Here is a 13,789-nt window from a genome sequence, read left to right as displayed (position 1 = left end):
CCCCTCCCCTCCCCTCTTTTCTCTCTACCCCCTCTACTGTCATTCATTTCTCCCCCTTGTATTATTTTCCCCTTTCCCCTCACTTCCTCTTGTATGTAATTTTGTATAACCCTGAGGGTCTCCTTCCATTTCCATGCAATTTCCCTTCTCTCTCCTTTCCCTCCCACCTTCTCATCCCTGTTTATGTTAATCTTCTTTCTCATGCTCTTCGTCCCTACTCTGTTTCTGAATTTTTTTGTAACACTGTTTCCTTTGTAGATTTTTAATTGTGTTATAGTAAAGATGTGATCTTAGGCAAATTGACAATCTTGGGTGATTATGATTATCTCCTAAATTACTTCCTCAAAACATTTAAAAAAAATTGTGGGGCTGGGATGTGGCTCAAGCGGTGGCGCGCTTGCCTGGCATGCGTGCGGCCCGGGTTCCATCCTCAGCACCACATACAAACAAGGATGTTGTGTCCGCCGATAACTAGAAGATAAATATTAGAGTTCTTTCTCTCTGTCTCCCTCTCTCACTCTCTCTTTAAAAAAAAAATAGTAATTTTCAATTGTTTCTTGTTCTATTTTAAACTGAACATTTTCTTTCCAAACCAGTGTGTTACCAAAAAAGCTCTAAAATAATAATTTTTTTTTTACTTCACAACTTAAGCAAAATCCTTCTTGCTACTTAATGGTGAAACAAATGATCTCCATAGCTGCCTAGAACTTATTTCAGGTTCATTACTCAGAGCAAACCATCAAACCAACTCTTCCAGAACATCTTATTAGTACTAGAAGCCATCAGGCAAGCTGTCACTCTTCCTTCTCCCCAAGTACCTAGTGGTCTCTATCTGGAAAACATTCCCTGTCTCAGTCTACTTCTAGTGCCCCAACTTCTTTCCAACCCACATCTTTCTTTTGAGAGATATTTTTGTTTCCAGAATGTAACTGGCAATAGGATGGTTACATGAAACAACATGTAAAAAAATAATTTTTTAAAGATTATCTTCACTTTTTAAATCATAGTCTTTAAAAAAAGTGTAAGGAACAAATTTATTCTGATTTTATAATTCCCTTCTACCTGTTGTGCTGCCTTCATTTTTTACCTTCTACTATTCTTTCAGTCAAGGTAGATTTTTAAAACCATGGATGTTTTAGCCATTTGAAGAGGTGCTAAAACTAATATGTAATCAGAAGATAATATCAATGAGTCCTAATGATTTCCCTGCTCTCATTTTGTTCATTTAAAATAAGTATGGTTTAGAAAGAAATCAGGAATGACATAAAAATGAACATCATGCTTCCCAAAGAATACATATATTTTAAATTATCATTTGTCTTCTTTATTATTTTGCAGATAGCATTATGAATTCTAGCAGTAATCTGGACAACTTCTAAATGTTTCCATAGAAAATTTATCAACATATTCATTATTTGAATCCCCAAATTCCCAGGGTAATTTTGACTTTAAAATACAAATTACTGCATATTTATTTATTTAATCTATTTTTGGCTCTGATATTACTCATTAAAATTTAAAATTTCATCATATTTTTTAAGCTATATTTTCCTATTGGTTGTAAAGATGACTTTTTAAAAAACAACTCTGTTAACTTCACAAAATAATATTTGTTTCACTCTATACAATTAATAAGAAAAATTCTTTAGACCACAAATCATTGTATTTATTCTCTGACAGAAGTAAACATAAATTTTAAGAATAGCCAGTGCTACTGATCAAAATGTAGTCTAATGAAAGTTATCTGCATATCAAACAGATATAATTGAAGATAAGTACATATTTTTAAGACAATTAGGTTTAATTTTCATACCCCTTCAATGTTTGACTCAAAAGAAATAAATTCTTTGCCAAATTTTACCATAGCAAGTGTGATATTTTCCTTTTCTATTGCCAAATCATATTTGAATTTTTAATAAAACTAATTGATTAAATGAATTTGCATCCATTATCCTTAATCTAACTATAGAATCACAATAAAATATAAAACAGATTAGTGACTTATTCTGTATTGGTAATAACAAAACACCCTATACTGGGTAATTTGTAATAACAGAAAGTATTGCTTACTGTTCCGGAGGCTGGAAGTCCAAGATCATGGGATCAGTAGGTTTGGTGTCTGGTGAGGTACATTTCCTACTCATAAATAATAACTTCTGGCTGTATCCTCTAATGGCAGAAGGACAAAAATCTCCCTTGGGCCTCTTTTGTGAAGGCAGTTATACCACTCATGAGGACAGCACCCTTAGGACTTAACAACCATCCAAATAATCCACCTCTTAATACCACCACATAGGAACTAGGTGTCCATATAAAATTTTGTGCAAGAACACATTCAGACCACATCAATTAGAAACAAATAGTTTCATATACAATAAGCACTTAACTGAAGAGGTAGCTAAACAATTAATTAGATTCTTAACAGTATCAAACAAAGAATTCCACTAGTATAAGATGTTTCAGTCAAAATTTTCATTAATTGGAATGACCTTTCCAATAAAACAAAAAGTTTGTATTTACATTGAAAACTTTTAATTCACTCACGTACAGAGAAAATAGAGGAAAATTCTTTAATATTTGAAAATTTGTAGAAGGAAAAAAAAAGTATAGCCTAGGTCAACATGTTAGGAACCCAGCACAAAGCCTTTGATTTGTATGCAGCATCTAAAGTTTTTCCTTGTAGCAATGCATTTGTCATGAGTACACTGGAAATGTCATTGCAAGTTGTAACAACACTCAAGGTGGTAGTTATCTCAGAGAAGACCAAAGTAAAAATACTGACAGTCATATTTTAAAAGTATGTTTCATTTACATCAAAGTCATAAAAATGCCACAAAACTTTGTAAATAATTATGCCTATTTTCATATGATAGTACAATTTAAAAAAAAACACACACACAACTTTCTACATTCTGATGAAAGTGGAATGCAGCATTAACATTTACAAAACAGCACTCTAGGAGGAAAGCAACACCCAGTTGGTAGCAAAGATGCAAAACTGATGTTCATTTTGGATGGCCTTTTGTGAGGCTCATTTCATTGCTATTTAAATTAAACAACAAAAACAAACAATGGAACTTACCTTCTTGAACTGCTTGAAAAGGGTTGTTGCCATCAACAAATGTCACTGAAAATGTGATTTTCTCAGTCTGTAAGATTTCCTCATTCTGGTTTAGGTCACCAACTGCTGTGCGAAACACCTCATCATCCTTTTTGGCAGATTCATCAAAAATTGCTCCTAGAAAGAAGTGAGTGTTACCATTAAACAATAACATAAATACTCTGCCATGACCTCTGGAAATATGCCACAGAGACTTATGTATTTGAATAACATACACTTTCACGTAAAGCATGCACTTTATTTATTACTGGAACACACTGTACAGAAGCAGCATGATAACTGAGCAGGAACACAGTCACTTCTTCCACATGGAAATGATGAATAGTACATCAAAGTGTTATTGTAGGGACAGCCGGGGGAGGACAATATAATAGGTACAAAAGCATTCTGCAGGACAGGCTAATGCACGGAATGTCTTACATCCCAAGATCTTTAGGAATTCAGAGTTTGAAGAATGCATTTGTGAATAATAGGAGGTAAAATCAAGAAAAACTTTGAAGGCCCATTTACAGAGCATACAGGAATCAAAACTATAATCTGAATTCCTTTTTCTTTTCATTTTATTTCTTTCTCCCCTTGTGGCCCCCCCTCTGCTCCACTTTTTGAACAGGGGTTTTATTACCTTGTATAGTGATAAACTCATTGATATTTATAGAACATTTAGGGACATGAATCTGTGAACTGAGGGGAAGGAGAAATGTTTCCTAAAGAGCTAATGTTAAGTCCTAGGGAATAGCAAGGACATTTTTCATACACATACAACAATGATACTGATGAGCACTGTAGCTAACCTTTACTAGGTGCTTGGTTATCCACATCACATTGGTTAAACATAATGGTTCTAAGTGCAGATTGATTGATTTCATATTTTGATTCTGTCACTCATTAAGTCTATGACCTTGTGTGAGCTATTCAAATTCTAAGCCCCACATTCATCCTCTGTAAAAATCTAAGAAAACTAATATCTATCTGTAAAGATCATTACACGTACTAAGTGCAAACTGTAAATAACTCATTGAAATTAAATAGGTAATTTCTCAATAAATGTTATCTGTGTCTTCTTTTTAATAAAATAATGAATCTGGAGGACATGATACCAAATGAAATAGACCAGACACAGGAAGAAAAATACTTATACAATCCCACTTGTTGGTGGAATCTAAAAAGTCAAACTCATAGACGCAGACAGAAAAATAATAGTGGCTAGTGAGGAGATGGGGAGATGTAGGTCAAAGGGAACAAATTTGCAGTTATGTAAGATAAGCAAGTCTACAGCTGTAATGTGCAGCATGAGTACAATAATTAATGTTGTATTGTATGCTGAAAAATGCTTAGAGAGTATATTTTAGATGCTCTTACACACATACACACATAGAATTTAACTGTATAAAGTTCAGTATATGTATATGAATATAAAAATATCAAGGCCTATACCTCAAATATATACAACAAAATAAGAAAATGTACAGAATAATTCAGAGTGCTTAAAAATTTCCATTAATTTTTAATAATGTGGTAGCTCATTTGATCCTTAAAGTAATTATGTAATATCTATGTCAATATACTACTTACTAGAGTCATGGAAATTTTCAGTGCAAGAAATGCCACATGCCAAATGAAATAAATGTCCCACAACAAGGGCCAGAGCATTAGCCTACTTCACTCCAATGATCTTGCTCTAAATCACTATGGGATACAGTCTTTCAGGATTGTACCTATAGGGATTTTTTTTTTTTTTTATGCACAGCTTGAACTTACTGCAAACCTGAGGAACTCTTTACCATCTGACCATGCATGGTTTCCTTGTATTATTAACTTTCAGTTCTAAGCAAGCACACATTTTAAAATTATTCGTCTTTTACTTATAAACATCTGACCAATAAGTAAAAGATATATATCCAGGGTAAATAACATGACAAAGAAATGACTGTGTATACCTATCCAAATTTATATCCATATATACAAAATATGTTTTTTACTATTATATTAATTTTTTGTAATATTTTGTTTTAGTTGGACGCAATACCTTTTATTTTTATGTGGTACTGAAGATCGAACCCAGTGCCCCACACATGCGAGGTGAGCGCTCCACCACTAAGCCACAACCCCAGCCCCTATTATATCATATTATAAGCAATTATAAAAAAGTGTATACAAAAATAGCATATTTTGTATGTATAAATATGATACAGCTATTATATGTATACATACATAGGGACAGACTATATAGGCATGCGCAAATGTATACACAATATATATTTATAATTTACACAGATACATATCTACCTATCACACAGACACTTCACACCAACAATTTTGTTGATATTATACATTTAGAAGCTCCAAGCTATCCAGGGAAATACATATCAAGATATCATGTTACTAAATGCATGAATCAATGCATGATAAATCGAGGCTGAAATTCTCAGGCTCAATGAGGACAGCAGGTTACACTTAAACTCTCCACCCTGAGATGACCTTACCATGCAAAGGTGATTTCTAAGACACATACTGTGTGAAACTAACTTTCTTTTATCACCATGGTTTTATATTTGCATGCATTATAATAATACTTTGGCTTGCCATCTCTCTCTATTGCCTTCTGTTTTCTATATATTTAAATATACTGTCCTTGGCTACACCTGTGAGAGAATGGAATGCATAATTTCTTAATTGACATATAAATATAGTGCTTCCAAATTACATGATATATTTACTAGCCAGAATATTAATATGTTAGTATTATAATCAGATGGATAAATTGACAGGTTTTTTATGTAACATGTCATTTCTGACACAGATAGGATTATAGTTTTGAGACTAAGATTTTATAAAAATATTTAGACAATATGTTAGATTTTCTATCATGCTGAGTTAAATCATTTTGTGTAGACTCATTTTAATATGTGATAATTCTTACACAAATAGAGATTAATCATTACATTGAAATTTAATAGTATCTGAGTAAGATACACAAACCCTTTTACCAATATGTTAGGAAGTATGATATACATTTCCTATAATTGGACCTGAAGTAAACAATTCATTTTAAACCAGATAACCGAAATGTCTATTCAAAGAGAACTGATATGTGTTTATACAGATGTTTCAGCTTGTCCTGGATGCTAAATGGGTCTTTTAGAAGAAGGGTCTGTAATCAACCTTGTTTTATAGCAGGAGGTGTTGGGGACTTCTGGCTGAATATTGGTAATACATTTTTAATTAAAGTATTTTACTATTGTCTGACTGAACGCTTACTATTCCCTTAAACATTAAAACCTGGCTTAATAAATGGCAGAAACCAGCAGAAATGATAGCAAATTAGTCAATTCAGCACTGAATTAAGATATACTGAAAAAATGTACAAAAGAAACGGTTCATCTTTCTGCAAACAGCAAGGAAGCACACAGAAGAAACAGTTCATCTTAGTGCAAACAGCAGAACCCAAGGACTAGAAATCTCAGCCAACATTTCCAATCCCAGTATGTATTTACTTTTTTTCTTTAGCTATGAAATCTCATCTTAAATTTGGCTTTGTCCCAAAAGACAGCCAGCATTCTGAAAACAACCTGGTATGTTTCACAGGAAGCACTTCAGAAATGAAGGGCCTTTCATATTTCATGCACTTCAGCAGGAACACAAATGTCCTCTCTTTACCCTTTGGGTTAACACACACATATTGTCAGTGTACTCCAACATCAGACATCCTAGATTTACTTTTTTGTTTTAAAATATTTTTTTAGTTGCCAATGGACCTTTATTTTATTTTATTTATATGCAGCACTGAGGATTGAACCCAAGGCCTCACACATGCCAGGCAAAAGCTCTACCATTGAGCCACAATCCAAGCCCCTAGAAATACTTTTAACTCTAACTTTTAACTTTTAACTCCATAGTTTCTCAAATGGAATATTCATAACTCGGTAACTAACATGACAACACAATAGGCAGTTCCTTCCAAGGCATTTTTATTAACATACTCTACTGTCACTTTTATTTTATAATGCTGAGGGAAAAATATCAGGTTAGACTTGTCCAGATGAAATTATTTTTCCATACACCCATGGTATTCAATCAACAAATTATACCCTATATATACTTCCTACTGGCCAAACTGCAAGGAAGAATAATTAAGCAATAACACAGGAAAAAAAACAGTAGCTCCAAAATATTACTATTATACCACTTTATAACTAGTTATCTCCCTTATTAGAGATTGGTAGTCTGCTTTTTTCATGGGAGGAGAATAAAGTTGTTATCTAATCCTTACAACAAAGATGGTGATACACAGGTGGGTATACATATATGTCTTTAAATGCAAGCTATCATAATTACTTATCTTCTTGTATATTAGAAAGGTCATTAACTATGGGTATGAGTTTGAACTCTTCAATTTATTATATACTCAAAAATATTCATTGAGGACTGGGGTTGTGGTTCAGTGCAGAGAGCTTGCCTAGCATGTGTGAGGCACTGGGTTCAATCCTCAGCACCACATAAAAATAAATAAAAAATAAAATAAAATAAAGGTATTGTGTTCATCTACAACTAAAATATATTTAAGAAAATATTCATTGATTAACCTTTGCTTATATTAATGTATGCATAATTTTATAAAATTGGACTCCTATATTCATATATAAGCAAGTTCCAAGTAAAATTAAAACAAAAGTAGACTTGCAAATGTACTTAAATGTGAATTTATCACAGGCATTATCATGACTCTAGAAGAACCCACTTATTTAGCAAGGTATTAATCATACACTTTATTTTTAGTTTGAACATTTATTTAATTATTTTATGTCATATACATATGACATAAATATACATATATATATACATACATATAATAGGCAATTGGAGGAAACATTGCTTAGCTGGCAAGATAGTAGAGAAGTAGAGAAAAGAAAATGTCTCCATTGAGCTCATTTTTCCCCTTAAAATATTGACATTTTTATACTTCTTAAAGAAATTTTATCACATCTTTAATAGAATTATTGAAACTATCTACTTACATCATTTTATGTAATTAACATGTCAAATAACTTTTAAATTAATCATTCTAAAAATTGAAAGCAAACAAGTGTCAACATTTCCCTTGCACAATTAATATGCACTGAAAGCCACATTATTTAGAAAGACACATATAAAACAATTGCCCAAAACACTTTTGGTCAGAATTCTCTGTTGAAAATAAAATAAAAGATATTTAACTTTTTTTAAGGCACAAAGTTCACTTTTTTACTCATTTAATTTTGTCTAAATACATAAATTCTTCATGGTAGTTAATTTAAGATGGAATAAACAACAAAATCTTTTCATTTAAAAGTAACATAGTTGCTACATATTTGAATCTTTAATATTCTTTGAAATCAACAGAGTTGATTCATTTTGTGCTTCCTCCCCCTCACTCCCTCCCTCCCTCCCTCCCTCTCTCTCTCTTTCTCTCTCTCTCTCTCTCTGATTTTCTGCTTAACATTTTCTGTCTCCATGTATTCATATACATTCATGCAACAACCCATTCATCTATCCATCTAATCAGTCTTTCCTCAACACACAGAAAAATCATCAGTCAAGCTACTTTGTTCATTAACAAATAATTTGGTGGCAAAACAGTTGAAATTTATTGCATGATGATATGGCTTAAAACTCAAATGTCCCTCAAAAGCTCATGGGCTGAAGACCTGATCCCCAATGTAGCAGTATAGAGAGGCAGAACCTCTGGGAAATTATTTCATCATGGGGACTATTGCCTCATGGAAGGATGAATCAATTGATGTATTAATCAGTAAATGTGCTATTGGGAGGTTTTGGAAACTTCAGGAGGTAGTGCTTACTTGGCGAAAGTAGGTCAGTAGAAGCATCCTTAGAAGGGTGTATTTTGTCACCTGTCCCTTCCTTTCTCTTTTGCTTTCTGCTTCCTGGCCATCAGAAGGTGACAAGATTGCTCTACCACATGCTCCCTGCCATGATGTTCTGCTCAACCACAGGTTCAGATATAATGGAGTCAAGTGATTGTAGACTGACATTTTTCTGAAAATGTGAGCCAAAATAATCCTTTCCTCCTATAAGTTGATTTTCTCGGGTATTCTGTTACAATTACAGAAAGCAGATCATATCATGTTGAAGCAGATCATATCAAAATTAGGATGCTTTGATAATATAATGAAAATTGGGAGTCATATGGTTTTCACAAGCCCATTGTTCAAATGAATTATAGAGATAATATACAAAAACATTCAATTTCTCAAAAATTACAATTTTTAAGCATCTTATCTAAAATTACACAGCCAAACATTTAAGGGTTAGTAGTGTAGTATATGGTAGTAGTAGTGTAGATTAGGTTTTCTGGTTTCAAGTTTGGAGCTATTTCTTCCATATTATGCTTTCTTCATTTCTACCATATTATGTTTCCTTCAAATCACGTCATACATATGTGTATGTGGTGTGTGTATGTCTATATATACACACACACATATACACATGTATATTAATTGTACATAAATATATTTACACCTATGCACACATATATCTACACATATATTTATATGCAAACATACATACAAATATATTATATATATATATATATATATATGCACAAACTCATATATTTAATACCTATTACTACTCTGGTGATTAACATATCAAATTAATTAATTATCAAGCTTAAAAGAGTTAAAATTATGATTCAAAGTAAAATCTTAAGCACAGACAATTCTTATATAAAATTTACTTCCTTTTATTTAGAAGCTTCAAGAATTTTAAAGTAGAAGGTTAAAAGAAAGAAAAAAATACAAGTCTTTGTCTATGGGCAATTTATTGGTCACAGTAGGATTTACAATTCTGCAGAGCTATTCAGAATTGTTAAATCATCATATATCCTTACCATTTTAGATGCTACTATCCTCAAGTGGGTTTTTATTTAATTCTAACAATGTACTATGCATATATACATTAATTTCACTGTGTATAGATATACAAATTGAGAGATTTATAACATTTTTCATTTACACAGGGTATTCACACTATTGCCAGTGGAAATTATACATGCATCTCAAATGAAATACAAATAATCACAGACATTTAAATATTGTAAAAATCAAATTTTGCTTTATTTCATCCCTACATTACTTTCAGTTAATATAAAAAGGTTAAGTAGGTTCAATGTTCCTAGAAAATAGGAAAAAATAGTGGTATTGTAACAAAACTGAGATTAGAATTTTCTACATTTACCATCTATTCTTAGGCATACAGACAAGCTACGATTTCAGCGTAATATTACTAAAACGATGGTCAAGAAATTGTGGACATGTTGCTATATGTCTATATCTTATTATATATTCACATGCATATATAATAAGCATAGGGTCTTGATTTAATACCTGAGAAGCCATCTTAAATGTTAACTGACATCTTATAAGTTTCGCTTTCCTGTACTTCCTCTTACTCAAATCCCCCTACCCCTATTGGTGAGCTACCCCGTGGTACCATAACCCTAAGCCAATCCCATGAGGACACCACCCCTTGACTCTGGTAAGCCCCATGTGCCATCTACCCTAAGCCAATCCTATGCTATTCCCTACACACACCTAGTTCTGATGCAAGCACCCTGAGCCTATCCCACAGCTCCACAGCTACAACTTCAAACCTCTACCTCACAAAAGCTCAACACCTGAACATCTAGGGGCCACTCTCCACTCCATAGAGAGATGGCCATTATTTGTCAGCTTTGATAAATAAACCTTTGTGTGGATCTCTGCCTGGTCTCCGTCCTTCATTTCTCGCTCACCTATCTCTGGAATTCTCACTTTGCTTTCAATAAGAATATTTGATTATACATGCATATGTGTTTATGTGTATATGTGTGTGTGTGTGTGTATATATATATATTTATTTATTTATATTAAAATATATATGTAATTTTCTGCTCAGGCAACATTTAATTGCATTAAAACATCTTGCAAGAATTACTTCCATATTTCAAGCATTTTCAGCAATCTTTTCTCATTCCACAGAAAATTTTGTAACATGTTCTATGCTAATATTCTTGCAGGCATTAAGAGGAGTTTTCAGAATTCATTTTCATTTTATCAAGAGACATATTTTTGTCAGTTCAACTTATCTAACCCTTCACTACCACTGTGCCTAGTGAAATAAATCAAAACAATAAAAAACCCTGGGAAAGGAAGTGTTGGATACACATCAAGTGCATGTCAATTAGCAAATATTATTCCAAATTAGAGAATATTGTGCTCTGCTGTATTTCCCTTTAGTTAATAATAAATAAAATACTAACAATTGCAATTAATATTTATTAGTACTAATAAACACTGTACTGAGTGGTGCACAGGCATTATTTTATTCAGTTTTGGTGATAACCCTTAGAGAAAAATAACGTTAGTAACCTTCTCAAGGCCTAAGCTAGGAAGAACTGCAGCAAAGTTTACAGTTCTCAGTTTCTAAGTAAACTTCCTAAAATCTATGAGCTTAAATTAAGCATTATATCCTTTTCAACAAATTTCCTACAATTAAATGATATGTATATTTTTAGTTTCATGATTATTATAAAAATTTTGTAAATTAAAATTATAAACAGGTTTAAATCTCTTTATCGATTTATCATTAGATAATTTTTTATTAGATAGGATGAATTTATAAAAAGTTTCTGAATTTTTTAATGAAAACTAGTTTTATTTTAAATCTGTTGTTGTTGTTATTGTTGTTGTTTTGTTTTTTAGATGTAACAGGTACCACAATGACTTAAGTTACACTAGACTAAAATATTAGTCAGTAATTTAGCCAAAATACTTACATATTCTGTCTCAGATTTTATGTTTAAATATCTTTATAATTATTATCTAATATACAAAAAGAACATTAACTGAAACAAATTTCTAAATATCAGGTTAAATGAGAAATTTTTGTATTTATTTCAAAATCATTTTATCAATTCTAATAATATATATATATATATATATATATATATATATATATATATATATATATATGATATTGTTATAAATACATGCACACACACACATATTCTTCAGTGCTGGATTCAGACATAACCTTTTAATTTTTCAGGAGTTCTTTTTATTCACCTTTGGTGACTAATGATCTTGACACAGTAACAATGCCATAGTCATTGATTTTATATATTTAAGGTCTTTAATTATTTACTTAGGTCCATAATATTCAAATATGACCAGGTACAGAAACTAACAGGTTCATTATCTCCCAAAGTCTCATGATTACTTAGCACTTTGTTCTCAGAGTACAAAGTACATTAAAATATTAACTCCCACTCCACCCTCCATAATTATCTAATTTACAGGCAAGCATCATTCATGTTTTAATGATAGATAATCAAGTTCAAAGAGGATATTGCCAAGATCACCAAGGGAATTATGATGATATAGTGTAGAAAAAAATATAACAGATAGGAGGAAAATTCCACATAGATATCTAAAATGATTATGTATAAGTACTTGAAGGTATATTGTAAGTATATTTTAAGTAATTTATATTTGGCTCAAGTCAGAAACTAACATTTTTAGTATAGCAGACACCTTTAAATCATCAGTTTTCCTCAATATATTAAAATAAACTGTCATAAAATAAGAAAGGCACATCTTGGACCAATAAGCAAAATTTTCAATGACTGTCGCTAGAGGTATTAAGGGAGGGATTTATGTTTTAATGCGACATTTCCTTACACCATGAACTAAGTCAAATTCATAAAGTGATTTCATTTAAAATAGGCCTTTTCCTCAGCCCTACTACCCAATAACACTGAAATCACATTTCATTTGGAATTCCTGCATATTTATCTAGTAGCCCAAGCCACATTTAAACTGAGAATACTGTCACCTAAAATATCTGACTATGCGGAAAAATTTCTAGAAATCTCTGGAGAAAAGGAAATGCACGCTGCTTAAGAAACAGATTAGTCGAGTCCTCCACATGGAACATAAAAGGAGGCTCATCTTTAGAATCATCATTTCATGTGTGATCATAGACCCTCTCAGAATAACTTATGTATTGTGATGTTAGTTGGTGAGTAAACAATTCAAAGATCATTTCTTTAAATAAGAATGATTTGTTATTTATTAGAGGACCAGATAATAATTTGTTATTTATTAGAGGATCTAGATAATCTATATTTTTCTCTTATAATTTCATTCTTTTAAATTCTTTTATTTTTCTATTGAATTTGTGAAGAAATCCAGAGCTTTGCATTCTCTGCTGTAGTCCCTTTCACTACATCACATACCTAATTGAAGCAACATCCCAGCAGTGTAAACTTAACTGCTATAGCAAGAACAAAAAGAAGTGGTCTGAGAATAGACACTTTAAACACTGCACAATTCAAACTCTTCTCAAATTGATACACTGCATTAAAAAATAAAGCAATAAGGTAGATACTTGAAAAGTATGTTCACCAAGAAGAGCTGCAGATATTTTTAGAACTAGAACAGATGTAACATTTTCCTCCTGCAACAATTTACTATATATTTTTAATACCACCTGAAACTTTCATTAAAAAAGTGTGAGAACTGATATATATATATATATATATATATATATATATATATATATATATATATATCACTAAAGGTGAAGTTGTATATCAAAGATATACCTGTATATTAGGGGAAGGGTTGTGGC

At 31.8% G+C, this 13,789-nt stretch overlaps 1 protein-coding gene across 3 annotated transcripts in view; it reads right to left on the bottom strand.

Annotated features, from left to right (window-relative positions):
* Window positions 1-13,789, bottom strand: part of Grid2 (glutamate ionotropic receptor delta type subunit 2) — a 1,429,152-nt gene that overhangs the window by 1,162,196 nt on the left and 253,167 nt on the right. For all 3 annotated transcript variants that reach the window (XM_048813623.1, XM_015484559.2, XM_048813622.1), the window contains exon 2: window positions 3,083-3,238. In XM_048813623.1, coding sequence (XP_048669580.1) covers window positions 3,083-3,238 — 156 coding nt within the window. The remainder of the gene's footprint in view (window positions 1-3,082; window positions 3,239-13,789) is intronic.

The sequence above is a fragment of the Marmota marmota genome, unplaced genomic scaffold, assembly GCF_001458135.2.
Source record: "Marmota marmota marmota unplaced genomic scaffold, marMar, whole genome shotgun sequence".
NCBI classification, from domain to species: Eukaryota; Metazoa; Chordata; class Mammalia; order Rodentia; family Sciuridae; genus Marmota; species Marmota marmota.
This window is presented reverse-complemented; position numbering and strand designations above follow the sequence as displayed.